Source organism: Prosopis cineraria, unplaced genomic scaffold, assembly GCF_029017545.1.
Source record: "Prosopis cineraria cultivar Desert tree isolate PC_DT_omini unplaced genomic scaffold, ASM2901754v1 PC2, whole genome shotgun sequence".
Classification (NCBI taxonomy): Eukaryota; Viridiplantae; Streptophyta; class Magnoliopsida; order Fabales; family Fabaceae; genus Prosopis; species Prosopis cineraria.
Window position 1 is genome coordinate 1,549,282 of NW_026555333.1, and position 27,583 is coordinate 1,576,864.

Consider the following 27,583-nt stretch of genomic DNA (forward strand, 5'->3'; position numbering starts at 1 on the left):
AAACTCTTCACATCATCGGTCTAAACAACAAGCTCATTCGGATTATCATGAACTGTATTACTACTACTTCTCTGCATGTTTTATGGAATGGGAAAGAAACTGAAACTTTTAGACCATCCCGTGGTGTTCGTCAAGGAGATCCCCTTAGTCCTTATATCTTTGTTCTATGCATAGAGAGACTTAGTTTTCTCATAAAGGATGCTTGTGTTATGAAAAAATAGAAACCACTCAGATTCTCCTCAAGAGGGCCTTTTATCTCCCATCTTTTCTTTGCCGATGATTTCATTTATTTGTAGAAGCTTCCTCTGATCAAATGCATCTGATTGAAGATATCATGGCAAAGTTTTACCTTGCTTCTGGCCACAAGATTAATTTGGCAAAATTTAAAGCGTTTAGCTCAAAAAATGTGCATTTCAACCGTGGTTGGGCCCTTTGCCAGATCTTAGGTATTGATCTCACACCTGATTTAGGCAAATACTTAGGGGTGCCTCTGATTCATTCACGAGTAACTAAGCTGACCTTTGCACCTATACTCCAAAAAGTCCAGTAGAAGCTCTCTTCTTGGCAAGGACATTTTTTGATATAGCTAGTCGCTCAGTTTTTATTAAATCAGTTCTTTCAGCGCTTTCTTGCTATTTCATGCAACTCTGCTTATTTCTAAGGGCATCATCAAAGAAATTGAAGGATATAGTAAAAGATTCCTTTGGTCTCAAAACCCTTCTAAACAGAAAATGCACTTAATATCTTGGAAGATGGCAAAAGAGAGCAAGCAACACGGAGGAATGGGATTCAGAGACTTATTTAGTCAGAATAAGGCTTTCATCATGAAACTTTGTTGGGGGCCCCTCACACAACCTAATCTCCTTTGGGTTAAATGCTTGAAAGCAAAATAAAGATGTGAAGACGATCACATTCTGTCTATATGCAAGAAATACAGCCTTTCATGGATTTGGAAGAGTATTACGACTGTTTGGGACTCTTTTTCCTCAGGTATTGGTCGAAGACTGGGAAATGGCCTTAATATGAGATGTTGGTAGGATCTGTGGTCCCTTTTAAATCGTCTCCTTATCACTTTTGTAGACAAAAATCATCATCTTCTTAATCCTTGTGCATCAGTCAAAGACTTTGTTCTCCCTAATGGCTTTTGGAATATCAATGCATGGAAATGCTTCCTATCGGACTGGGTCGTGAATAAAATTTGTTCCATACCTCCCCCTTGTTCCATTAATGAAGATTCTTATTATTGGAGACCTTTTGCAGATGGCAGGTTTAGTGTAAAATCCGCTTATAAATTTATCTATCATAACAGTGAACCTGTGGGAGAACCCATTTGGAAAAAGATTTCGAAATGTCAGATCTCGGAGAAAATTAAATTCTTCCTTTAGCAAGCACTTTATGAGAGATTAAATACTAACTCACTCAGAGCCAAACTTGGGCTTTCACCCACTGGTGAATGCCCCTTTGAGTGTCATAGTGAGGAGAGTGTCATACACATTATTCACGACTGCCAAATTGCCCCAGATTTTTGGAAACACTTGATTTCGACTAACCAGTACCCTAGTTTCTTTCAATGCAATTTGCAGGGTTGGTTCAATTGGAACTCCAAGCACAATTCAGCCAACAATACCTTCTCTAAATGGCCTTGGACGAGAATATTTGGATCAGGATGCTGGCTACTGTGGAAAATAGGTGTAAAGCCATTTTTGAAGGAGCAAGACTCATTGCCTAAGAGCTAGTTCATAGCTGCCTCTTTCACATTCATGAACATGTAGTTTTTGGGAATCTCAAACATGTTTTTTCCAATCTCGTTGCAATGGAGAATACTTGGATGCCACCACCAGAAAATACTGTAAGAGTTGATGTGGATGCTTCAATATCACCTTGGAAGAATGCCTCATGTGGTGGTTTGATTCGGAACAACAAAGGTGAATGGATTTGTGGATTTAAACGTGTAGTGGGAGGTATTCCAATTGTACTTGCAGAAATGATGGCCATCAAAACTAGATTTAAGTTGCCTTCCAACTTGGATTTAGCAAAATTATTCTTCAATATAACTCATTGAATGCTATTAACATGATACTACGAGACTATGTAGTAGATCATTCTTGGAGGATTGATATCAATGATATACGAGATCTCATTTATAGCAACAGAGAGGTGGAGATTCATCATGCTTACCGAGAAGTACTGCAATGTGCTGATTATTTGGCAAAACATAGCTATTAGATTGATATAATAGTTGAATTCCTTCATGTAATATCACCTGATTTGCACGCAATGTTGCGGATAGCTCAAATATTACTTACTTTGTTGTACTTTCTTCAAGCCTCAGGCTTGCCTTTCCATTCATCAAAAAAGAAAAAAGAAAGAAAAGAAAGAACGAAAGAAAAGCAAACAAAGAAGAGAGCGAGGGAGAGGGAGAAAATTGCCTTGAGCAAGAAGAAAAACTCCCAACTCGAATGTAACTGGGGACTGCAGAGCGGAAACGGAAACGGAAAGCCCTTGCTGAATCGGAAAGACGGAAGCGGCATCGTAGAATATGTTCAGAAACCAGTACGACACGGACGTGACGACATGGAGCCCAGCCGGGAGGCTATTCCAGGTGGAATACGCGATGGAGGCAGTGAAACAAGGGTCCGCCGCAATAGGGCTCCGATCTAAGACCCATGTGGTCCTCGCTTGCGTTAACAAGGCTAACTCCGAGCTTTCCTCTCATCAGAAGAAGATCTTCAAGGTCGATGACCACATCGGAGTTGCCATTGCCGGCCTCACCGCCGACGGTCGAGTTCTCTCCCGTTACATGCGATCCGAGTGCATCAACTACAGCTACACCTTCGATTCACCGCTTCCTGTCGGTCGCCTCGTCGTTCAACTCGCCGATAAGGCTCAGGTCCGTTTCTTACAATGATCCGTAGATTTTCTGTTCAATTTTCCCCATCCTTAACTTTTATGCTTACTCTTGTACAATTCAATGAGGGGGTCGTGGTAGTATTGGTCGTTAAATCGCGGACTACATCTAGGTTTTGGGCTGGAGCAGCAGTTTCTCCCCCTTCCATTGTATTATATCCACTTAAATACCATGGGATGAGAGGCAGTTCTAAGAATCTAAGATGTTGGAGCCAATGTCTTCGGTGAGTGGGGGAGTTGTAAATAATTGAGCTGAGAAAAGAACCAAACGCTGGACTTCTTGTGCAGCTTGGATTTCTAAGGGCAAATAGTCCAGTTAGGCACTTGAACTAGGATCAGTATGCGGAGTTTGGTTGTTTTCTATGTACAGCTGAAGTGAAATTACAGGGTTGATGGTCTTCAAATTTTTGGGAAACATCAGTTAACCATCAATCACCAATGCTAGCTTTTTTAAAATGTGGAAATTAGGTCACTTGGAGGAAACTTGGGCAGTGTTCAAGATCAAACGCACTTCATGTAACCCAAAAAAAAAAAAAGAATTAAAAATTCCAGGACTTTTGGATATATTGCATTCAGAAACCAGAAGATGCCCGCCTTAGTTTGTCTAGGGGATAAAAGAGACCTGACGGGTTGGGGTATGTTATTGCATTTTTAGTTCCTTATGGTTTTATTTTCGAATTATTTCTAAGAGTTGACGTTGATTATAGTGTTAGTGTGAAATTTCTTGCGCTAAACAATTTTTTCCCGAAGCAATCAAACTATTTATGCTGAAGAGTACTATAAGGTAACGTTCAATTCCTTCTGCTGGAATCCCACGTAATATGTTGTTACGCTGTTGTCTCTGGACTCTGGAGTCCTTATCTCAAGCAAGGGATCCGTGCACATTTGTAGATTTACAATTGTGTTTAACACCGCCAGACATTTGTTGATCTTCCATTCTATGTGGTGACCATGTGAATGATATTTTCTCCCTGCGCCCCCATCCCTGCCCCCAAAACCAAACAAAAAGGAAATCATGGCCATTGACCAAGGTGTTTCTATTATAAAGGGAAGTACCCTGATGCCTAACTGTTTGGATTCATCTCTGCATTTGGAAATAATGGTTTAAAAAATTGCAATAAAAACGGATGACTAGGATAACTTTGAATTTAGTAGTTCTCTAGTTTGATTGCCGAAATCTTGATTAAGTTGTCCTTATTAAGCCAAAAGCTTTCATGGATATTAAAACTTTGTCGGACTGGTCAATGACGATCTAATTGAACTGCAATTAGGTCAGGATGGGTTAGCCATTGGCCACTAGTTCTAACTACAGCAGGAATCTGCGTACATCATCTTCTTTTGTTGAAAACTATAAATGTCGGCACTGTTAATGTATTTGTTTGGATGTGATTATATGGACCCGAAACTGAAATTGGTCTGGTCTGTGATATCTAGTTTTCAATTTTATTTTCATTTTTTGGTTGTTTGTGACACAATTATGCGGCAGGTTTGCACGCAACGGTCATGGAAACGGCCTTTTGGAGTTGGTCTCTTGGTAGCAGGTTTAGATGGCTCTGGAGCTCACCTCTATTACAACTGCCCCAGCGGGAACTACTTTGAATATCAGGCTTTTGCAATTGGATCTCGTTCACAAGCTGCAAAGACATATTTAGAACGCAGATTTGAGAGCTTCACGGTCTCCTCACGGGATGATCTGATCAAGGATGCACTCACTGCTACAAGGGAAGCATTACAAGGGGAAAAACTCAGGAGTTCTATATGTACTATTGCTGTGGTTGGAGTTGGTGAGCCATTCCACATATTGGATCAAGGAACTGTACAAAAGTTGATTGATGATTTTGAGATTGTGAGAGAGGAAGAAAGCCCTCCTGCTGAACCTCAGCCAACGGCTGAGCAGGTTGCTGCTGCTGATCAGGGTTCTAGTGCAGTTCAGGGTGCTGCAGCAGACCAAGGAGGTGTTGCTCCAATGGATATTTGATGATTTAAAAACAAAAACCGTTGTCATGTTAGAGATGAGCAGTCATTATGGGAGTTTGGTGGTTTTGCCGCCAGTCCTTTCTGTTTCTGCAATTTTACCGCAGCACATTATTGAAAATGATTTAATGCCACTGTTGATGGACATAAAAGATGCGATCGAAGTTACAGTACAGGATATAATCCATTGACAATATGCGGTAAAAAATGATAGGCAACCCGGTGTTTGGGTTGTAGCATCCTGAATTTTGGAAAAGTTGGCCAGACTTAACAGTGTCTTTATCTGGTATGATAATTTTCATTTTCATTCGGATGTCATCTCTTTTATATGCTATAAATTGTTGTTTAAGGACTTTATCTTTTTCTCATGCCTTTTAAGTTTTAGGTTTTTTTTTTTAAATGAAATTCGATGCCCAAATTCATAGTTAAAATAATGATCTAGTCATGATATGGCTGAAGTATCCTTTCCGATGATGCATGCATTAATGTTGTCATTTAAAAAAATTATTTAAGAAAATAATTTGAATGGGGGAAAAAATGAAAGAGATTCTTCTCCCGTATGCTGCTTGACTGGTTTGCTTGCCTGCTTCCCTTTCACTGTAAAAAAACTAAATAAAATAAAATAATCTCAGGCTTCTAATGTCCGTCTTTTCACTCGGAATATCAATTTTGGTTGCCTCTTAAGATCGGTGTCAGCGGAGCTGCGGAGGTAACTCCAAATCGTATTTCTAAATTTATTTTTTACGTTCGGAAACTATTGGAAATGGGGTCTTCGGAGCTTTTAACTTCTAAAATAACTATTCTTCTATTCTTTTAGTTGAAAGATTAACGGATTTTCAAACGCACTCGTCTCTGAAACTATTATTTTTAAGGCAGCTCGTCCCCCCCCCCCCCAAAATTTTAGAACTATTATGTGTGTGTGTGTGTGTGTTGATAAACTAGAAGTATTATATTTTATTTGATGTTAATAGTTTCATTAGAAGGAAGTGAAGTGAATGTCTCCGCCAATAATCAGTATTTGTAAACTAGAACTATTATATGTTACGACCACGGTTTGCTGTTTCGAAGGTACTGACATGCCTCTTTTGTGAATTTGATTTACAAGTCCATTTATTTGTATTTAAATTGATAGTGAAATGGAAATATTGTGATGGCTATTGAAGTTTTATTTTATTTAAATTTACATGTTAATTTGTTATTTTAACATCTATTTTACTTCTACATTTAATCTTAACAAATTTAAAAACATTTGAAGGTAAGACATTGTGAACTTTTGATCGATTTTTACAAATTAGAAAGCATTAATGACATGACATTGATTTAATTATGTAACACGATCATTTGATCTAGAGAAAAATCATCGACCGTGATTAGAGATGGAGCCATGCAAGTGGCAAGTCAATGGCAATGTTATCATCCTTCTTTATTGAATTAAAGATCAAAGTCATTGCAAAAAAAAGTTGAGATTCAAAGCAGATAACTGGCGGAACTTTAAATTGGTGCTGGCATCAGAGGGCGGCGCGTCCAGATGAAAATATCTTGCGAACAGCCTCATCTGGACAAATGAACAGTTAAAATACATGCTCGTAAGATTGAAAAAAAATCATGATCTATGTCACCTTACAATACTATCATGATAACTTTAATATCCTATGTAAGATCTAGTCTTCCACGCCTGAATCAAAGCAGGCAGCTCCAACAAGGAATAGCTGCCACGTTCGATGGTGAAAGATGAATTATAGCAAAACAAAAAGTCAAGTAAAATGGGGGCAGGAGATTTCATTTGGATACGTCAGGAGAGGGAGTGGGAAGGCCCTTTATCTGCATCTGCTTGGTCATCCACTGCCAATTCTCCAAGGTCACCTCTCCCCCAAGAGAGCGAATGACAGCCCCTCCACTGCAGGCCCCTACTTTGCAGCATTCTTCTAAGGACAGTCCCTTTATCACTCCATACAAAAACCCACTCGCAAAAAGGTCCCCAGCTCCCGTTGCATCAATTGCTTTTGCTTCCCCTATGGCTGGCACGCGTACTATCTGACATTTCAAACAAACAACTTCCCTTGTCAGACACTGATCTTTCAGAATCTATACTAGAATGCTACTTAGCTGACTTGATAACCTAGTGCTAAAAACTCAACCCTTCCCCCAAGATTTTTTGAGCGCTCTGCTTGATAGTTGTCATGTTTCTACTGTTACTGAATCAATGCCGATGGGTATGGTACATATCATTGAAGGTTCAGTCTAAGTCAAGCAGAATGGAGGTTTTTTAACGTTCCTTCGCAGAGGACTAATCATTTTTAGTTCGCTTGCATATCTATGTACGTGGTCAATGCGCATAATCTACCCACTTATCCTTGTTCCATTGAGGTGGAATTAATAACCCCAGCTTAAAAGTACAGTTAATTATGGTCCCATCTGACAAATAACAAAGATTTAACTCTTCCCACTTAGCTCACATCCACAGCATGCCCAACCGTGCAATAAACCTGCCCCTCATTGTCCCATGAAAAGGGTTGGGGGGGGGGGGGTGGAGAGTATACAAATTTTGGGAGGGAGGTTTTATATGATATTTGACAGTTTCACAAAAATAATGAACACACCTCCTTTCCATGTTTAGCAATGCATCCGTTAGCACCTAATGTCACGACAGCCCACTGGCAATACTTGGCCAAAAATTCCACAGCAGCAGCTGGATCAGAGTTCTGTTCGCCCCTAAATCCATTGCACAATAAATTGACATCATGCACACAAAAGATATACACCTAAATCCATTGCACAAAACATAAAGTGAAAAAAGACATTAAACATCTTGGAAAATGTATCTTGTATGAAGCTGGCTTCAAAACGAAAAGGTTATCCACCTTAGCAGCTCTGTTGCCTCATCCTCATTGGCAAAGCAAAGGTCTATATTCCCAGACTCCAGCAACTTCAAAAGAGGTAATTTAAAGTTCCGGACCATCTTGTCAAAGTAAAGAGACCATATAAAATTGTTGATATTCAAGTACAACCATGCAATAAAAATGATAAGAAACATATCTTAAAAATGAAATACTTTCACATTGCTTGAAAAATTAACAGCCGCATGCAGTTGCTAGCATAGAAATAGATAACAATTTCTTTATGCAGCAAATGATGAAAAGAAAGCAAACATATAAATGATTTGAGTAAACTCAGAATAAGATTCATTGTAACCCACATTGGAATTTACTAGAACGAGATGAATCCTGAATGTCAATGAGTGAGAAGGAATACCTCAAAACTGGCCAAGTCCAAGGAAACAAGAAGGCCTTCCTGCTTTGCTAAATCAATGGCTGCTTGTATCACTTCTAAATTGAGCTTAGCGTATCTCATCACCAACCACTAAAAAAAAAAAAAACATATTTCTGCATTTAAGTTCACAAAAATACCTCTAGATGACTTGCTATTAGCAGTGCAGACCATAGCAAAACAAAGTATGCTTTCAGTATGCCAACAGTATGAAGTTTGTGGCAAATACCCCTTCATTCAACAATGTATTTTGGTAAAATGGACAGGAAGGATAATTCAGTCGTCCTAGTCCTTTATGAGTAGATTGCCTAAAATCGTTACTTTTAAAAATTAAGAAAAAGAGTCAAGTGGATAAACGGAATATACAAGACAAGAAGCTAAACACAAACATATCCAAGATGTCTTTGCTGTTTAAGAGGTCAACCTTGGAGCCCTTAAAATCCTCTCTTTTCAATTCTTCTGCCTGCAGATAGAAAGTAAATAAAAAGAGATACAAAGAGAATGTCAAACACACTAATATATATATATATATATATATATATATATAAACAAACAAATTATAACAGATAACCATATGCGTATAACGTATCCACGTCCAGCCTCACAGTACGCATACACCCACACATTTGAGAAAATAAATTCACGAACCTGAACTTTCACAGCATTTGAGAGACAGGGTCGCATTGTTCGGTTACCCAATTCGTCAACCAAGCAAACACACTGCACCAGGCCACTTAGTGGTTGACGTTCAACTTTTTTCGAAACTCATTTGTTATATATAGAATATAGAATGCGATGTAGAGCTAACCTGCGCGGTATGTCCTTTCTTTTTCCTCAGTCTCGAGATGTTTACTCCATTGGAGCTCATGTTATTGACAAATAATTGCCCCTGTTCATCATCCCCATATGCCCCAATAATTCCCGAAGAAATTCCGAACCCAGTAGTAAGCCCTCGAATTGTGTTCGCAACACTGCCTCCAGCCATTGTCTTAATGGGAGTTGGATCATCAGGTAAGGGGTGAGTTTTTACTTCCTTCAATATATATTCAAGCTCCTCAATTGCAACCTACATGCACAACATAATTCTTTACAGTCCATTCTACAGTGCCGAACAAAGTTAACCAAATTAGGTGCTCAAGCATCCTTTTGCAACAAGAGAGAATGATCAACACGAGTATCGAGGAACAACAATAATTGACGTTGGTAAATATAACGTGTTAATCATCACAATTTTACAGAATTAGACTCTCCTATTTTAGTCAGTCCCTGTCTGCTAAGCATGGAGCTGAGGTATGGCTGGAAATAAGCATCGATGAAGTTTTATACTTTCAAGGAAAGTGATTAAGAAGCTCGCGAGAAGAATGGAGGAATTCCAGCAGAGACAGAAGCAAAGGGTACAAGGGAGAAGGATGGTGATCGAGAGCAAAATTGATGCAAGGTCGAGCGAGCAGAAAAGATGAGTGATCCAAAATGAATTGGAATACAGCCGGCGTAGCAGATAGTGAACAAGAAACCCCCGGGGGGGGGGAGGTTTAAGAAAAAGCAGAGAGAAAGGCAAGAAATTAGGAGGAACAAGTAACGGAGGAGGGAGTACAGGAATGGAGCCGCCGCGTTCACCGGGGATCTGATCGAGCAAGGACCAATCGACGCGAGCGACGTGGTCGACGAGAGCAGAAGGCTGGAGGCCCAGGAGGAGAGGAACGTGAGCGTCACTGTTATTGTTGTTGTGGTTGAAAAGGGGTTCGAATCCCATGACGGACGGCGTTGTCTCACTCCCTCTCCGATGATCCGATCCGATTGGAGTGATGACAACAACTTCTGCTTCTCCCACTCATCCCCCTCCTTCGCTTTCCTATATACTCTCAAGCGCCGCTCAGCGGCATCTCTCGGTCTCTATTCTTATTTTTCTTTTTTTAAATAAAAAATACTTAAATTATATTTTTCACTTTTTCGGATTCACTTTGTCCACAAAACTAATACATTAGCTCTCGCCAGTGAATTAAAATCTGATGGCCTGGTCTGAAGGGATGAATCACCCGGCCTGGCGTCTTGATCTATCAGAAAATAATAAACAAAATAGTCCAAGCAACGCCAAATTTCGCAGAGGGACTGTGTATCCAGTGAGCACTGTTACTGGTGCCCGAATTGCCCTAGTGGGATTCCGTTGACGCCAAACATACTTCATTATTACTTACCATTACTGGTCCCCGGAGGCAGCCTCTCCCTTGAGATGCCTCGTGCTTGTATGCACGCCTCCCTTTTTGCGCCAAGATTGTCTGGGAAGAATATAACTTTGAAATTCTTCCCAGCATGATTGCTGCATGGACGATAGGGATATAATATATTATCCACTATCACTATTACAGGGTGCATAATGAATTAGTGATATAAAGAACTCTGACCCCTCCTTACGTTTGTTTCACCTAAAAGCAACGGATTTGCCCATATGCACTTAAAGGGGAAAGACAATAGCCTCGGATAAACAAGTAACTGTTGATGATTAAAGTTTCTCGGCCGACAGGTGCATCGAATCAATAATTTAAAAAAAAAGGTGGGGGGGGTAAAAGAGGTCGAATAATCAATCGAACGTACTTCTTCCATCTATAAATATAAAATTTTTTTTATAGAATTTAATATTTAAAAATAAAAAATATAAATTATTTTTAATTTTTCAAAGTGTAATCATTATCATTTTTTAATAGTTTAAAAGTAAGTAATACTTTATTGAAGAATAAAATTCAATTAAAAATACCTTATATTTTTTAATCAAACATTTATTGTTATGAGTATACAATTAATGAACGGCATCATTTGTTAGGGTTCCAGTTTGAGGGTAATTTCCAAGTCCATGGGCGATGGCATGAAAAAAACAAACAGGCAATTGAATTGGAATTTAGTGCTATTAAGTTATCCCAGGAGGAAAGGAAAAGGATGATTATTGGCAGAAATCACGGAGAATCCTTTGGCCAACGCTTTTGATGATTCTCACCGGCCTGGCGGCCTCCATCCAAAAAGTACTCCCGCAGCTCCCATATTAATTTAAGGAAAAATAATAACTAAGATTCCTTTTAATGATATAAGTGAAATTTTTATTTTTCAAGATGTTATAATTTTTTTAAAATTTTCAAAGACCTTTTTGTTATTAAAAAATTAATATCATTGATTAAATTATTCTTAATTCAAATATTAATTATCATTCATAAATTTTATTTTAAAATTCATAAGTTTTTTTTTTTAAAATTACAAAAATTTAACTATAATTTATAAGTTTGTATTTAAATTTTAATATTTTTTAAGTGTTATAAATATCAATTGTCATTAATAAAATTTATTTTAAAATTCACAATTTTTTTTAAATTGCAAGAATTCGGAACTTGCAAATTTGAATTAAAGGATAATTTAATCATTCACTTTAATTTTTAATGATAGAAAATTTTTAAAAATTTTTAAAAATTATGACACTTTAAGAAATTAAAATATCATTTGTGTAATTTAAAGATTTTTATTATCAATTTTCTTAAATTAAATTCTGTGCTTTTTCTATCCCATTATCAATCTAGTGGCCAAGCAAATATTTGTGTATCTGAAGACAGTCCAACTGATGTCATTATAAACGAAATAGAATTCCAACGACTCAACAATCAATATAATTTCCTCTGTATTTAATCATTCTACAATTTTATTGATAAATTATATTGTTAAAAAAACACTCCAGTGGATCAGGGATGGGTTCGAGGCTTGAGCAACTTGGGAACGATGAGGTTAGAGGGGCATTTATTAAATTCAAAAGGAACGGCCAAGAGTCTCAATTCATCATTTAATTGAGCAATTATTAGATCCTAAATTCTGAAATCCTAGCGCCCTACGCCTATGCTCATGCTCAACCTTAAAGAAAGGACTCCAGTCAATCAGTATTTAATTTTTAACGCACTAACGAAACGACTGTGAAGGTTACTGTACCGTGAATCTCCCATTTTTCATCACCGTCATGCTGTCATTGTTATTATTATTGGTGTAAAATAGCCTAGTCTACTAACGCCTACCCCTACCCTATGAGCCCAAGCCACGTGCTTCCAACACACAACACCACTACCCACTGACACTAGTGATGGAATGGTGCTGCCAGGGAACGACGGGAACAATGGCATGTGACTGTCTGGTTGAAAGTTGCTGTTACATTAGAGAAGAATGTGAGCATTTCAAATTCAAGCGAGGCTCACAATTAGAACATGTTCTGGCATTTCAAGGTTTCACACGTGTTCCTCTCCCTCCATTATGTTATGCGTAGCCATCAACAAGAGTTGAGGCTGGTGAACTATCTCTTTAAATTTTATGTTTTTCAAGGGTTGGGCTTAAATATTTATTAATATAGAAAATAATATAATTTGTAAAATATTTATTACACGTGATAAAAATAAAGTCAGTGATATTGTTGAAATAGCACAGCCTCCTCCACATAAGACTTCTTCTAAAGGGTCTAACATTTTATTTTTAAATAAATATTGGTGATAATAATGGCTAAAAAATATTCATATTTTAAATGTTTAATTAAGGTACTTGGTAATTTATATATGTGTTAGTATAATCATAAATTTTAATTGAAAAAATTATGCAATCTTTTGAGCCTGGCTCTATCAATAAAAGTTGAACTTAATAAAAGTGTTAATTTTAAAATAAGAGAACTTATAGACTTAAGCACTTAAGAGCTGAACTAGGAGGATTGGCCACCATTTATTATTGACAGCTTTAATTATGGGCAAGCCCATCCCACCAAATTTCCTTCACTTTGTACTCCAACTCCTTTGACTTCCTCGTCTCCATTATGTGATAGCCTGAAATATTAACCTCATATGCATTGTAATAATAAAAAGACAGTGCTCGACAGAGGATGAAAGATAAACTGGCTGCAAGACACTTCTCTGATGTGATATTGAATGTTGACTTCACGATTAACGTCGCACGTACACAATATTTTGATACACCTAAGCTACGTGTAATAAGATCACTATTATTTCAACAGCTTCATGAATCAGGCCACGTCCTTTAATAATCACTACAATTGAATTGGATACATTAAACACTAGAGACTAGCAAATAAGCTCCTTCAAACTTCAAACGACTTCCGCTTCCAAAGTATAAAACAAGCTGAAATATTATGGAATAACTTATGCCCAGAATAGGAAGGAGCCGTAAGTCTAGCCTAAAACATGTATGATATTATTGGGTAATCCCTCTTCCACAAGTTTGAACGAAAACAAGAATTTCTCTTGGCTTTGATGCCACTTCAAGATAGGAATTAGAAGAAACATTCTTTGAGGCAGACTCATTTTTAAGAAGCCTTTTGTACTTTATTTGGAAGAACATTATCCGGTAGAATAAGCTCTGGTGGGGTTTCACGGACAACCCCAAGCATTGCATCGTACTCTTCATCTTTGCGTGCAAACTTCTTCCTCAGCACCTTCTCAAACTCAATCTCGTCAAAGGGCTTGGCATTTTCAGCTGCATGGACCTGTGCAAGGTTTGTATAATTGGTGGCCGATTGGGAGATAAATGCTCTCTCTTCATTGGTGAGCTTCCGCAGGAACTTTGCCGGATTGCCACCCCATACCTGCACCGAAGGCAAGCTTGTGCTAATGAAAGAAGCATAACTGAGTATTGCTTTTCATCCCACGACACATACTGATGAACCATGTCTGAAGACAATTATATTTCAAACAGAACTACAAGCACTTGTTAGGATAACACGATCATGCACTCAAATAGCTTCAGTTCCCCACCCAATCCAACCACGTAATAATGCTGCACAGGGCATTCAAATAATATGAAAATATTAAGATATCTGCTTTTAAACTTGGAAAGCTTTATACGAAGTTAAGTTGGAAATATAACATTGTACTGAGCAATATGTCTAAAACCCGATTGATTCTTGAATAGGTGAAGGTTCTCTGCTTCATAATTTAATGATCTGAAAATAGTCACTGCACAATTTAACCAATGATAATATATATAAACTTAATACATTAAAATTATAATAATAAAGAAGAATAGCAGACAAACACCAAAAAATCTTGCACTCTGATTACATACAAAAGTATAGCTCAATGTGGCATACCAACCACATAGACCTTTGCCCACCTATATCTTTATTCCAACAACATTTAGACAAATCAATTTATGATTTGAAAGCATTATAAATGAGATTAGCAAGGTTGTCCACTAATGCTATTGCATGCATATCCAGTTTGTATTATAGACAAGTTAGCTTCTGTAGGTCATGCTTCACTAGGTTAGTTGGGCTAAGGGCCTCTAATGTGCCATTTTCTAATGCTTTTTGTAATGCCCTGATTTTTTAATTTCATTTTTCAGTTTTCTTTGAATCATTGGCTTCTACATAAAATAAGAGATATTTTAATATCTCGATGTCCCAAAATGATGAAGATTTATATTTTTTTATAATTTTTCAAAAATAAAAAGGTGTAGAAGCCAATGATATCAAAATGTCTTTTATTCTATGTAAAAGCCAATGATCCAAAAAGAAAATGAAAAACAAAATTGAAAAGTTGGGACAAAGAGCATTAGAGAAGGGCACATTAGAGGACCTCTAGCCTAGGTTAGTAATATGCTAGAAAGCAAGACAGTAAATTTAAAAAAGAAGAGGAAGAAGAAGAAGAAGAAGAACTGTTAAGAATAATGAAGGACAAAGAAGCAAAATTCTCTCTAATTTTGCTCCATGAATAGGATATAAGTTTTAGATAAAGGAAATAATGTGATTACTGATAGCATACCTCTCCGCAGGGAATCCTAGTATTCTGTCTCACAAGGGCTCCAGCAGCAACCATGGCATGTTTCTCAACAATGACACCATCAAGCAGTGTTGCACCCATACCGACAAAAGCCTCATCCTCAACAACACAACCATGTAAAACTGCACTATGGCCTGCCCAGAGCAAAATATGAAATCTGGTCACAATGTAGCAGCATCTGTGATCATTCATTGCAGAAGAATATTCACTCACCAACAGTAACATTGTCCCCAATAATAGTTGGCAACACTTCCCCACTTAAATTTGACTTTGCAACATGCACCAAGGAGTTATCCTGTATGTTAGTCCAACTTCCAACGCTGATGCTGTTCACATCTCCTACGCAAAAAGTGAACATAAAATATTACCACCATGTGTATCTATAAAACAGAGACCTGACAGGATCTCATGATTTGATTTTCATTAGATAATCAAAGCCACACAACTTCCTTATATAAGAAAGCTGCTGAATTTTGAGATTCGTTTTTTGCAGCAACGGTAACCCCATAAAACATGGTGTACAACAGATTATTGAAGAAGATTGCAGAAGCTTTTGACAAATGAGATCTTTAGAATTCTTGTACTTTCCATTGATCAAGCAAACAATCTTACCTCTCAAAACACATCCATACCAAATTGATGATCCTCTTCCAACTTCAACATCTCCAATGATGGAGGCACTTGGGGCAACAAATGCCTCCTTATCAACAACAGGAGTCTTATCAAATATGTTCATCAGAGTTCGGTGCCTAGACACTAAACACAACAAGCAATAAGATTACTTTACATTTTTCATGGTAAAATAAATCCCGGTGAAGGAAATGAAAACCATAAACATGGATCAGCACACACACAAAGAAAGAAAGAAAGAAAAGAAACGGAAATAAATCAAATCACTCCATTTTCTTCATATCTCTTTCAACGTCATGATGCGAAGATAATTAAAAGAGGGGGAAAAGTATTCATATGAACAAAAAATGAGGACAAATTAGCGAATTAAGAAAACTAAAAAGTCCAAGCAAGATAATACATTGCTAGGGTCACAATATTTCAAATTATTGAACTGAAAGGAACTATTTACCAGCCGCATTGCATGAATAAATGTAGCTTTAAAGTATTGTATGTCTGTAACCACAATTTGGTATGAAAAAGAAAAGAATATTAAAGCAATCTATTGTTTGTTTTTTTTTTTTTTTGCCAGAAAAAAAAAAATTAAAGCAATCTATTGTCAATCATCAATATCCATCACATAATCATAGTCATGGATGCTAACTAGAAACTTCCGGTGCCAGGAAAAATATCCTTTGCCGACGATGTATTCATCGTACAAAATCGTTCATCTCAGTATTATGCCACAGAAGCTTTTGGTATTACCGGTCTTTCACTGACGTCTCAATGTGTTCGGAGACACGGAAAGGTGTTAGCACTGACAATCCAACAAAGCGACGCTAGTATAAGATACTGTCTTGTATTTAGAATGAACGCTCATCATCCTCGCAAAGTTTATGCAGCTATGCGATTCCAAACGTCACTCAATAAGCATTGATCTAGAACAGCAATGATTAACTTCGTAGGATGACGTTGATAAAAACGAGATAGCATTTAAAAAAAAAATCAACCGAAAAAATTCTACCTTGAAAGGGTATCATAGATTTTCCGATTCATAAACGAATTGAATAGGGGATTGGATCTACAAGCTCAGAAACAGAGTATTAAAGAAGGTATTACGCTGTTCTTGGAAGTAGTAGTTGCCCTGGAGGCGACAACCGAGCCGATCGATAGCTTGCCCAGTCTCACGAATCCAGAATCCAACGGTGTATATGGCTTTCCCTAAAGTTCCCATGTGCAATTTCCACTTTCGACTGTCAGTGGAGTCGCTAAGGGACACAAGCCTCTGCAAGCGCAAGCTCTGTTCGAGTTCGGCGTGTTCGATGCGTAATCAGAGAAGGGAATGGAAGAGAGCGTGGAAGGCCAGAAGGCTTCTTCCTAGTTTGAGTGGTAGGGTAGTATATTTCGCATAATGGGAAGGGCAAAATGGGGTTTCAATGTTGGTAAATTACCGAAATGCTACCGTTCTGTATAAAAGAAGGCAATACAATTGGAGAGTTGGAGGCCTGGTGTGTTTCAAATGGAAAACGGTGCGTTTCTGTTTCCCCGGGGAAGCAGCAAATCGAAATTGTGAAACCGTATGGAAAACGACCCTTGGTTCATTTACCCCAACACCATTACAAGAACCGACCTTGGCTTGCTCCCAGTCCAAAGATTGCTTGAGGGTGAAATTTTGACTCTGTCATTTATTGATCCTTGGATGGACTTATGTTCGGATTTTGTCAAAAAATGTGAAATTTTACCGGAATTGTTTTTTTTTTTTGCCTCCTTTTGGAAGATGGAAGTTTCATGATTCATCTTACCGGTGGATTTAATGACATTGATTGATTGTAGGGCTTGCATAAAAATTGAACCCTGCTTCGAACGCAAAAGGCTGTAAGCTTGTCGGTTGTGTTCAAGCTTACTCGGTTACTCTTCTAGTTGAATCGTTCAAAAAAAAATGATTTTTTTTGTTCATAGTTTCCCCCTTCTTTTAATCCTTCTAATTAGGGAGAAAATTTTCTTTTCCCGGGATTGCATTTCATTACCCGATTATGATTCACCTGCACGGCTGACTATTTTGTCACCTTTACTCCCACTATGATCATGGTTTTTTGAGGGCATTTAAGTTTATTATGGGAAGTTACCTGCTGGAGCTTAGTAGTTCTACATGGAAGGAGCTGGAAGCGATGCCTCCTCTGCAGTGGCACCTCTAGCTCAGTGGAGGCATGATTTTTCTAAGGCGTTTCAGTACTACTTGGATCGCTCTGCTCCTCACACCGTTCAGAGGTGGCTGGGAACTCTTGCTGTGGCTGCTATTTATGTCTTAAGGGTTTATTGTGTTCGAGGTTTCTACATTGTGTCCTATGGCCTAGGCATCTATATCCTGAATCTGTTGATTGGTTTTATGTCACCCAAAGTTGATCCCGAGCTCGAAGTCTTGGATGGGGCTTCATTGCCTACTAAGGACTCAGATGAGTTGAAGCCATTTGTTCGTTGGCTTCCGGAGTTCAAGTTCTGGTAATATCTAATATGATCCTTTTTAGGAAAGTTATTATGAAACTTTGAGCTTGCATGCTTCTTCTGCTATTGCTTACGTGGCTGGCCGAGGGCAGCAAACTAGCCAGTGAGGATGCTTTAGTATAATTTTGGTTCTGTTACTTGCGTATGTTCTGTTCCCACTTCTAGGGACTCTCATAAAGTAACCCTCAATGTTGGTGAGTTTTAATTGGTAAATATGTGTTAGTTAACCAATAAGACTCTTACAAGATAGTTCAGCTTTTTACTATTTAAGCCAACCATATGAAAAGTGTTTGCAAAGTATGTCAATTTATAAACTTCGAGGAGCTTCAATTTAGGTTGTGAGGGCCCAATGGATAATCGACTTAAAAATTTGTTCTAGGACAATTTTCCCATAAAGAGGCAACTGATAAATACTTTTCCTTAATCAAATCAAAGGACTAAATGATTGTGGAGTTCCCCTGGTTGTAATTGAAATTGAATGCTAGTTGAAGGAGCTGTAAGAGCCTATAGTCCCCCTGTTATGAACTGAATGTGTACGTAATTTCTATTTACTGAACTAACGTCAGAATACAAACTGGGTCCTTTATATCGTGGTACCCATGGCCACCTTATGCTATTACTCTAACAAAAGTAGTTATACTGACTTACTGACTATTAACTGTTTCGTAAAACAGAATATAAATCCATGGACAATTATACATGTATCAAATACACCTCATTGAAACATCTTTGTCCACAAGAATAGTGTTGGAAGACGGAGTGCAAGTGGAGAATTTAAGAAACTAGGTTCGCACAGAAGCTAGATCTTCCTATGTGGCATCCTTAGGTCTGCTATGCTGCCATTGAACCAGCCCCTGAGTGATAGAAAGGTGACCGCACTTAACAATTCGTCGGCTGAAAATAATCAAAGGTTCAAGAAGATATTGCCCATCATGATCAAGCAATGGTAAGCCCGAAGTGATAGGAGCACCAGGACCAACATAGCACTTCAAAAGGGAGACATGAAAGACAGGATGCATGCGAATGTTAGCTGGCAATTTCAATTCATATGCAACCTGATCGATTTGCTTCAAAATTTCAAAAGAACTAAAATATCGAGTAGTAAGCTTATGTAAAGCAGAGTTATTAAGTAAATTTTTCCAAAAAGGTGAAGTCTGAGGAAAATGAGATCACGAATTGCAAATTTGCGCTCTGAGCGATGCTTATTAGCTTGTTGAACCATGCAATGCTAGGCTTTACATAAGTGTTCTTTCAATAACTATAAAGTTAGCTCCATGAGGTCAACCATTTCATTATTGGAGTCACCAGGAAGATAAGGCAAGTGTATAGGGGGAGAGACGCCATAGACAGCTTAAAAAGGAGTCATGCCAATTGCAGAATTGTAAGAGGTATTGTACTAAAGTTTAGCCAAGGGAAGCCATTTGGCCCATTGCTTGGGAAAGTCACCAGACATGCACCTTAAATACCCTTCAAAACAACTATTAACAACCTTTGTTTGATCGTCTGATTGTGGGTGATATGCAGAAGAGTAGTAAAGCTTGATACCGAATAGATGAAAGAGTTCTCACCAAAACTTCCCACAAAAAATAGGGTCACGGTTTATGACAATAGATTTTGGAAAACCATGTAATTTCACTACATTATCCATGAACACACGAGCAACATTAATAGCAGTGAATGGATGTTTAAGAGCTATGAAGTGGGTGGCCTTGCTGAGACAGTCAACCACCACCAAACTAGTAGTCTTGGTATACGAAGGAGGCAACCCAACAATGAAATCCATGGATAAGTCAGACCAAATGTGATTAGGAATGGGCAAGGGTTGTAATAAGCTAGGGGAAGCAACATTTTCGACCTTAAACCTTTGACATATAGTGCAAGTACAAACAAATTTACAAACATCCCGTTGTATCTTTTTCCAATAGAAAACTGAAGCCAAGTGACAGTAGGTAAAAGTAACACCTGACTGTCTACTAGTAGCGTCATTGTGAAAGAATGTGAGCAAGTCATTATAAAGGTGACGGTCAGCACCTACCACTATCCTGCCACGTCATTTCAAGGTATGGTTGTCCCAAGAAAATTGTGGATGAGACAAAGGGTCTTGTTCAAGATCACGAATGAGCTGCTGTAAACAATATCCAAAGACCAAGAAGGTCTAACTTTGTCATGTAAATCAGTGACAAGAGCTATTATGGCAGGTAGCGAAGCTTTAAATTGGGGGGACAAAGCATCAGCAGCCAGATTATCACGCCCTCTAGTATAAGTAATCTCACAGTTAAGGCCTTAAAGCTTATTCAACCATTTCAACTGATCAGGTGAAACATATTTTTGCTCCAATAAGTGCTTCAAAGGCAAATGATTTGTGCGAATAATAAAAGTGGCCCCTGTCAAATAAGAACGCCACTGATTTACTGTAAAAATTATAGCCATAAGCTCTCATTTATAAGCTGATAAGGATTGCTTCCGTGGGCTAAAAGGTTTGCTTGCACATGCGATCTGATGGCCATTCTAAGTGAGCACAACACCAACCAATGCTAGACGCATCTGCCTCAATAACAAATTGCTCAGAAAAATTAGGCAAAGCCAAAATAGGGGTCGAAGTCATGGCAGCCTTAAGAGCGGAGAAAGCATCATTAGCTTTGAAAGACTAATGAACTAGTCACCTTTGCGTAACAGAGCAATTAAAAGTCTACAAAGAGTCCCATAATTTTTGACAAACTTTCTATAATAGCCGGTCAAACCCAAAAACCCATGTAAAGCACGCAATGAGGATGGAACAGGCTAAGCAGAGACAGCACTAATCTTTTAAGGATCAACTTCTACACCTCGCACAGATATTAAATGGCCAGGATATTCAATTCGAGTAGAAGCAAAGACACACTTACTAGCCTTAGCAAAAAGCTTATACTGGCGAAGAAGTTGTAAGGTGTTGTTGAGATGGTGCACATGAGAATCCCAAGAATTACTGTAAACTATAATATCGTCAAAAAATATGAGAATAAACTTCCCTAAAAAAGGTTTGAAAATTGAATTCATCAACCCTTAAAAAGTAGCTGGGGTCATTTTAAGACCAAAGGGCATTACAAGATATTCATATAAGCCCTCATGAGTTTGAAAGGCAGTCTTATGAAAATCAAGAGCATTCATACATATTCGATGATACCCTGCACATAAGTCAAGTTTGGAGAAGTAGGTGGCCCTTATAATTCATTAAGGCCTCATTTGGTATGATGGAAGAGTTTTTGATGGAATCGGAATCGGAATTGGAATTGAAATCAGAATAGAATTGAGTTATAAATGTATGTTTGGTATGAAGATGGAATCTGAATATAATATTAATAAATATATGTATTTAAAATAGATAAAGACCAAAATGCCCTTACAAAAAAAAAATAAAAAACTCAGACATCATGATGGAGTGTGTATGTGGGGCACTTATGACAATTCCATAGAATTGTGGCAATTCCATCATGATGGAGATTGAATTGAATTTTAGGTATTTTGGTAGAATTGGAATCCATAAGGAATTGGATTCATGCATACCAAACAATTAAAAGCATGATTCCAATTCTAATTCCATTTCTCTTGGACCCAATTTTAATGTACTAAATATGACCTAAAGAGTTCCTCAATAAGTGGAATTGGAAACTTAGTCTTGATAGTGTTCTCATTCAACTTTTGATAATCAACACAGAAGTGCCAAGTGTTATCTTTTTTTTGCACAAGAACCACAGGGGCAGCCAAGGGACTGTGGCTCTCTTGAATGATGCCATTGGCAAGCATCTGTTGAGCCTGTTTTTTAATCTCAGTTTTCTGAAGAGTTTCATACCCATATGGTGTGCAGTTGATAGGTTGATTGTGATGAAGGTGAATCTAATGGTCAAAATTCTGAGGAGGTGGGAGGGAATATGGTTCTTCAAATACATTTGAAAAAGAATAAAGAAGATCATCAAGTTGGCACTGGAGATTATCGAGTAGTGAAACTGAATTTGAAAGAGACATAATGGACCCATCAATTTTGTCTGACACGTGGACCAGAAAGGCATGTTGAGTGAAGGCAAGATCATTATCATGTAGTGTTTCCTCTGAAACAATACTACTAGTAGAATGGAGCCCAATCAACTCAAAGTACTTATGTTGAAAATAGAAGCCCATGAATTGTTCATTCATATCCAAAATGATGCGGCCCAACTTCTTTAACCATTGGCCACCCAATATAACATCAAAGCCCGCCAAATCTATAACCAAAAAATCATCTAAAAATTCATGGTCAGCCATGGACCATTTCAATTGTCGACAAAATCGATTAATAGTGAGCTTACAGCCCCTAGCAACAGCCACTCGAACCTCACCATCTTCAGTAATGGGTAAGCGAAGGCGCTTTATAATAGTTGTATTGATAACATAGTAGGTGCCAATTGCATCAACAAGAATGAAGACCTGCTGTTTTTTTTATGTTGTTGCAAATTTTTAACATAGAACACCCTTTCTTGCCTTCAACAGCGTTAATGACACCATCCACCTTATTGCTGCCAACTGGTGGATCAAGTTTGTCGGATGCGTCCAAGAAATCCTCCTCCAGTTCATCCTGAACAATCAACATCATTACTTGAGATTTGCAGCACTTATGAGAGGTTGTGTACTTATCGTTGCACCAATAACACAAACCCTTCTTGTGACGCTCCTCCATCTCTTTCTTGGTCAAGTTGAGTGCTGCTTTCTTAGTTGGAGGAAAGGTAGAAGATGTAGAAGTCCCACTCGTATCCAAGATAGACTTCTTCAAAAAGGTGTAGAACTAGAGGATCTTTGAGTATCTCCTGATGGGCCAGACGAAGTAAAAAATGAATTGAAGCAATGCACAGCCGGAGCAAAAGTGGCACGAGAAACTGGAGTGTGTTCGAAAAGTGCCTGAGTCATGCATTCTTGAAGTCTAGCCATTTGCATCATACTAGCAAGACTTGAAGGCTTTAAAACATCAATAGAAGATTGGATGTCAGAACGCAAACCTCCCAAAAACCAATCTAAAGCGACGTTGTTTGGAAGGGAAACCTCCATTGGCAAGTTGTCAAATGCTTTGATATGGTCGTCAACGATGGTAGTTTGTTGGAGTTTCTTGAGTTCAACCATCAGATTAATTTGATGAACCTCTGCAAAACAAGCCTCCATCCAGTGAAAATAATCATCCCACGCAATATTGAATTATCTATGACCCGCCATGAAATTAAGATGCCATTTCAGAGCCTTCTTCTCTAGATAAATACTCAATAATCGAATTTGTTAGTCAACTGGTATGCCGTTGACAACAAAAAACTGGCAACAATAATAAGCCCACACGCAGAAGTCAGTTTGCTATCAAAACGAGGAAATTCCACCTTACTATGCTTCATCGGTGCATAATAAAGTTGTGAAGGAGAACCATAAGTGCCAAATTGAGGGCCTAATTGACCTCGATTAGGAGTGCCAGACGAGCCCGCTGCATGGTCACCATGGTGGTTATGAGCAAGAATTGAAATCTTAGAATCCTAATCACCCAAACAAGCTTCGATTCAGGAGATTGACTGTTTGAGATCGCCAATATCATTGGTATTCTGCTCCAAGCGAGCTCAGCTGCTCTCAACGACAGCAACGTGTAGATCCAAGTGGTGCTCAAGATCACTAAAACGATCATTGGATTGTGTCTCTGGCGGCTTGGTGCTAGAGAAAGGTTCTGATACCAAAATGTTGTGAACTGAATGTTTACATAATTTCTGTTTATTGAACTAACATCAGAATGCAAACTGTCCTTTGTATCATGGTACCCATGGCCACCTTATGCTGTTACTCTAACAGAAGTAGTTGTACTGACTTTTTGACAATTAACTTTTTTGTAAAACAGAATATAAATCCGTGGACAATTGATGGTGTGGTTTTTGAAACACATTACTAGATATACTTTGGTGCTTGATGACCCATATCCTATGGCTAAACCCTGGGATGCTTCATTACATCTTGAATCAGGTGTACTAAGATGACTAGATTGTGTTGGCAATGGAAATGAAAATTATTAGAAATTTGTACTGCATGTTCATGAACCTTATTCATTGCAGAGGTTTTCTTAATTTCTTTCACTTATTTCTATATGCGTGACATGCAAACCAGCTGCGGAGTTTCTATTTATGAAGATAACAGAGGAGGGTGGATATGATTAATCAGCTTATTATTAGTTATCTATCTGTGTAGATTAGACATAAGTTCGTCCATGCTTGTTGGAGACTATTGTCAATCTTGTATTAAAATTGACATGCCCCAGTATACGCTAATCATTGAGGAGTGTATTTTAACTTCTGCCATGTTTATAAGTTCTTTGTTTCAATTTTCCTTTTCCTTTTAATTCTGGACCTGGATTTTTGTGGTTGGAAAAAAAAAAATTGATTGTATATTGGAGTTATTAATTTTTAATTTAGGTTTATACTTGAGCACACAGTTTAAGACAATCATTTCGGATTCTTTGTGCTTATATCTATTTTTTTAATTGCTAGATGAAACTTTTTGGTGCTTGTAATTAGCTACTTTATATTCATTTATCTTTCGTAAACAAGCCTATGGACCTAAAGATAAGTTTGCCGGTCAAAAGGTTTGTTATGCTATATATATTAAAGGTTTGTTTTAGTAATCCTATTTTATGAGAACAACTAGATATATTTTCCTATATTAAGTCTCAAAAATGAGTTACACTATCTATAATTTGTGAATAATATAGGGGCCTTTATATTTTATATAATGATGTATTGATTTAAGGTATATTTAGTGGGAAGCTTTCTTGAAGTTTGAATGGCAAATAAGGAATTCAAAAATGAGTTGCAAAGATCAAGTGCATGGATTTAGTTAAAAGAAAAGGCCTCAAGGCCAAGAAAAGGCTATGTTGGTTCATTAGTTGTCCGTTGTCACTAATCTTTTATGGTGAGGGTGACGTGTCACTCACTTCTCGTTTTATTAAATTGACCTTGCGATTTTCAAATTGATTTAAACATTTTTCAAATGGAAGACTCTGATTTCTGCTATTTTGATTTTGCATTAATCATTGTTCCAGGTATGCCATAACGAAGGCTTTCTGCATTGCCTTCCTTATGACATTCATATCTGTGCTCGATGTCCCGATTTTTTGGCCCATTCTTCTATGCTATTGGATTGCCCTGTTCATCCTCACCATGAAGCGCCAAATTGTGCACATGATTAAGTACAAGTATGTCCCGTTCAGCATTGGAAAGCAGGCGAGAGCTCTGACTGTTTGGCATTTCATGCCATCACCAACCTTAACTTGATCTCTATTTGATCTTCTTTTGTCTACCTAATTGAGTGAATCCTGTTCTATTGATTCTTGACAGAGATACTCAGGGAAGAAGTGAGGCATTTCTGGGGACTAAAACTTCGAAGAACTCCTTAATTAGGTCTGGACAGGAAATCACAGTTTAGGTTGTGGGCCTTTAGTAGTTGTTGTGTAGGTCAATCGTTCGTTAGAAGTCACAGAGATGGTTTAATATTTTATTGATTCCAATAATGACTTCTTTAGGAACTTTTTTCGTCTGTCCAAGTATCCTGGCCCTGTCCTGGTTGAGAAGGGAGTTATGAAGTTTAAGGTTTTCATTTCTATTTTCCGTTTGTAAATAAATTGAGTGTTTACATGATTCAAGTTTTATCACTGAACGCTATCTGAGAACGATTTCGGCAAGAAGAGATTCTGGCTTGAGGAATTTGCCAGAGAGGTGTCTGATTAAACCAGCGATGTCTATAACAACCATCCAACAACCGCGAAAACAAATCACTAGTTTAGTTGTTAAACCTTGACCCTGCTTATAATATTATAATAATAGCATCATTGTGAAATGAAATGCTAGTTTCACATTTTCTTATACAAATGTTGTTAAACATGGCCAGCTAAGAACATCATCTTCCACATCTCTCTCTTCTCTCTCTGCGAACCAGGAAATTCTTGTCTTATATAATCCACAAAGGCGTATGAAATAAGTTTGGTTGTTTACTTTTATTTCAACAGATGAGTGAAAGAACCTTGGTTCCAATATTCGTCTTCTGGGCTTTCCTCACAGTCATCACACCGACCCTTGTTCTCTTGTCAGAGAATGCAAAGCGGGACTTCGATCTATATGGTAAACACCGGCCTTCGACGATTTGCTATTTCTCTTCTTGCTGGAATATTGTCACCGACACCTGTAACTCTCTCTCTCTCTCTCTCTCTCTCTCTCTCTCTCTCTCTCTCTCTCATATATATTCCAATCTACAGGAAATTCAACGGAGGTAGCAGATGATAGGAGAATGACCGGTCAGAGAGAGTATCCTATCAAAAAACCAACGCCATGCGTGACGGTTGTAGCAGCGGAGGAGTTGAGTCCTGCACCGGCACAGGCACCAATAGTATCATTGCCAAGCGGAGCTAACTTGACGGCGTCCCACCATAATCGAAGCCTTGGAAGCAATAAAAGTGATCATGGACTTGCGCAGGTGTTTCCCAGGAAACACCTCAAGCAAACAAAATTCAGTCCTCTAGCTAGCAGCTGATGAGAATGGCTTTGGATCTCAGATTGAATGTAAATTGGTGAGATAAAACAATAATTTATAGCATCAATGCTTCAAGTTTAGATGTTATACAGTGGCTTGGCATGTGTTATTTATTTAGCAAAGGGACATTTCTTTCCTGTTGTTGCCTTCTTGGTGTGGAGATTTTTTTTTTTTTTGGGGGGGGGGGGTGGATCACCTGATGGCACAACAATTGGACAAAAAGAGTCTCACCAAATTTTGTACCCACTACGGGTATAATTGCACAAATAATGCCATGGTTTGTGAAAAAGAGAAGAAATTGACGTAAATCTGGTTGGTATGATTAATTAGTTCCATCCCTGGTCGCGATTAGAGATTGGCTCGCAGAATCCAGTCATCCATGCATTGTGGGTAAGCGTAGGTGTTAAAAACTTGCGGCATTGCTCAATCATGATTAATTTATGCCCCGCTTGTTTGATATGTTTTCACGTAAATGTTTAGCTTCCTCCTAACACCACCGCCTACTAACAAGGTTAGCTTTCTTGCATCAGACTCGCCAGAAATTCCAGGGTATCTGTTTTTTTTTTTTTATTATTATTATTAAAAAGCTATGGGGAACCCCTGCAATATAAAACAAGTCAAGTCATGCTCACTGATATCAAGCCTTTGCATTTTAGAGGTCGAGCCTTGGGAGTCGGAGGGAAGCCTCCTCCACTCCTCCACTGATAGAGAAGGGTAAATCTAGGCTATTTATATTTAATCTGAACAATTTAAATTTAATATTTTTAATTTATATTTTTAAAATAAAAATACATAAAAATTATACAACAATTAATTAATATGGTTATTAATCTAACAGTTTAGATTTTATATAAATAGTTCAAATTTTGATATTAAAAATTTAAATTAATTTTTTAGATATATTCTAAACAGTTATATTTTGAATAGAGCAGTAAATTTATTAAAAAAATTTAATATTAAATTTAAAT

At 37.8% G+C, this 27,583-nt stretch overlaps 4 protein-coding genes across 7 annotated transcripts; 2 read left to right on the plus strand and 2 right to left on the minus strand.

Annotated features, from left to right (window-relative positions):
• The first annotated feature begins 2,341 nt into the window (after positions 1-2,341).
• Positions 2,342-5,236, plus strand: LOC129300689 (proteasome subunit alpha type-1-B-like). The gene is made up of 2 exons (XM_054939267.1): positions 2,342-2,890; positions 4,394-5,236. The coding sequence occupies exons 1-2, from the start codon at positions 2,540-2,542 to the stop codon at positions 4,883-4,885; spliced, it is 843 nt and encodes a 280-aa protein (XP_054795242.1). The 5' UTR covers positions 2,342-2,539; the 3' UTR covers positions 4,886-5,236.
• A 1,105-nt stretch (positions 5,237-6,341) lies between these two features.
• Positions 6,342-10,479, minus strand: LOC129301616 (uncharacterized). Of its 3 annotated transcripts, none has more exons than XM_054940170.1 (9): positions 10,344-10,479; positions 8,957-9,214; positions 8,797-8,868; positions 8,538-8,611; positions 8,378-8,456; positions 8,134-8,241; positions 7,743-7,840; positions 7,482-7,593; positions 6,342-6,915 (listed from the first exon to the last, which is right to left on the minus strand). In XM_054940170.1, the coding sequence occupies exons 1-9, from the start codon at positions 10,458-10,460 to the stop codon at positions 6,661-6,663; spliced, it is 1,173 nt and encodes a 390-aa protein (XP_054796145.1). In that variant the 5' UTR covers positions 10,461-10,479; the 3' UTR covers positions 6,342-6,660. The 3 variants fall into 3 exon arrangements, with proteins under 3 accessions (XP_054796145.1, XP_054796144.1, XP_054796146.1); XM_054940169.1 differs by lacking the exon at positions 10,344-10,479 and adding an exon at positions 9,743-10,027; XM_054940171.1 differs by lacking the exons at positions 8,378-8,456; positions 10,344-10,479 and adding an exon at positions 9,743-10,022 and having other exon boundaries at positions 8,573-8,611.
• A 2,558-nt stretch (positions 10,480-13,037) lies between these two features.
• On the minus strand, positions 13,038-16,967 carry LOC129304028 (gamma carbonic anhydrase 1, mitochondrial). 2 transcript variants are annotated; one of them, XM_054943649.1, is made up of 5 exons: positions 16,680-16,967; positions 15,564-15,707; positions 15,165-15,290; positions 14,934-15,085; positions 13,038-13,756 (listed from the first exon to the last, which is right to left on the minus strand). In XM_054943649.1, the coding sequence occupies exons 1-5, from the start codon at positions 16,792-16,794 to the stop codon at positions 13,478-13,480; spliced, it is 816 nt and encodes a 271-aa protein (XP_054799624.1). In that variant the 5' UTR covers positions 16,795-16,967; the 3' UTR covers positions 13,038-13,477. The 2 variants fall into 2 exon arrangements, with proteins under 2 accessions (XP_054799624.1, XP_054799625.1); XM_054943650.1 differs by lacking the exon at positions 16,680-16,967 and adding an exon at positions 16,326-16,624.
• A 742-nt stretch (positions 16,968-17,709) lies between these two features.
• On the plus strand, positions 17,710-26,761 carry LOC129304046 (protein RER1B-like). Its single transcript, XM_054943671.1, has 4 exons — positions 17,710-18,059; positions 25,132-25,312; positions 25,427-26,206; positions 26,341-26,761. Exons 1-3 carry the CDS (start codon positions 17,710-17,712, stop codon positions 25,445-25,447), a joined length of 552 nt encoding a protein of 183 aa, XP_054799646.1. The 3' UTR covers positions 25,448-26,206; positions 26,341-26,761.
• Positions 26,762-27,583: the final 822 nt, after the last annotated feature.

Bases quoted from the DNA above. Each gene is read 5' to 3' on its own strand.
- LOC129300689 (XM_054939267.1), top strand. From the start codon at position 2,540: ATGTTCAGAAACCAGTACGACACGGACGTGACGACATGGAGCCCAGCC. The intron at 2,891-4,393 runs GTCCGTTTCTTA...ATTATGCGGCAG, and splicing joins AACTCGCCGATAAGGCTCAG to GTTTGCACGCAACGGTCATG.
- LOC129301616 (XM_054940169.1), bottom strand. From the start codon at position 9,901: ATGGGATTCGAACCCCTTTTCAACCACAACAACAATAACAGTGACGCT. The intron at 7,594-7,742 runs GTGGATAACCTT...CAATGGATTTAG, and splicing joins GAGGCAACAGAGCTGCTAAG to GGGCGAACAGAACTCTGATC. The intron at 6,916-7,481 runs GTGTGTTCATTA...TTGAAATGTCAG, and splicing joins TTGCTAAACATGGAAAGGAG to ATAGTACGCGTGCCAGCCAT.
- LOC129304028 (XM_054943649.1), bottom strand. From the start codon at position 16,794: ATGGGAACTTTAGGGAAAGCCATATACACCGTTGGATTCTGGATTCGT. The intron at 15,291-15,563 runs GTAAGATTGTTT...CTTTTTGCGTAG, and splicing joins GTATGGATGTGTTTTGAGAG to GAGATGTGAACAGCATCAGC. The intron at 13,757-14,933 runs GTATGCTATCAG...CCTTCGGTGCAG, and splicing joins CTAGGATTCCCTGCGGAGAG to GTATGGGGTGGCAATCCGGC.
- LOC129304046 (XM_054943671.1), top strand. From the start codon at position 17,710: ATGGAAGGAGCTGGAAGCGATGCCTCCTCTGCAGTGGCACCTCTAGCT. The intron at 18,060-25,131 runs GTAATATCTAAT...TCATTGTTCCAG, and splicing joins CTTCCGGAGTTCAAGTTCTG to GTATGCCATAACGAAGGCTT. The intron at 25,313-25,426 runs GCGAGAGCTCTG...GATTCTTGACAG, and splicing joins CGTTCAGCATTGGAAAGCAG to AGATACTCAGGGAAGAAGTG.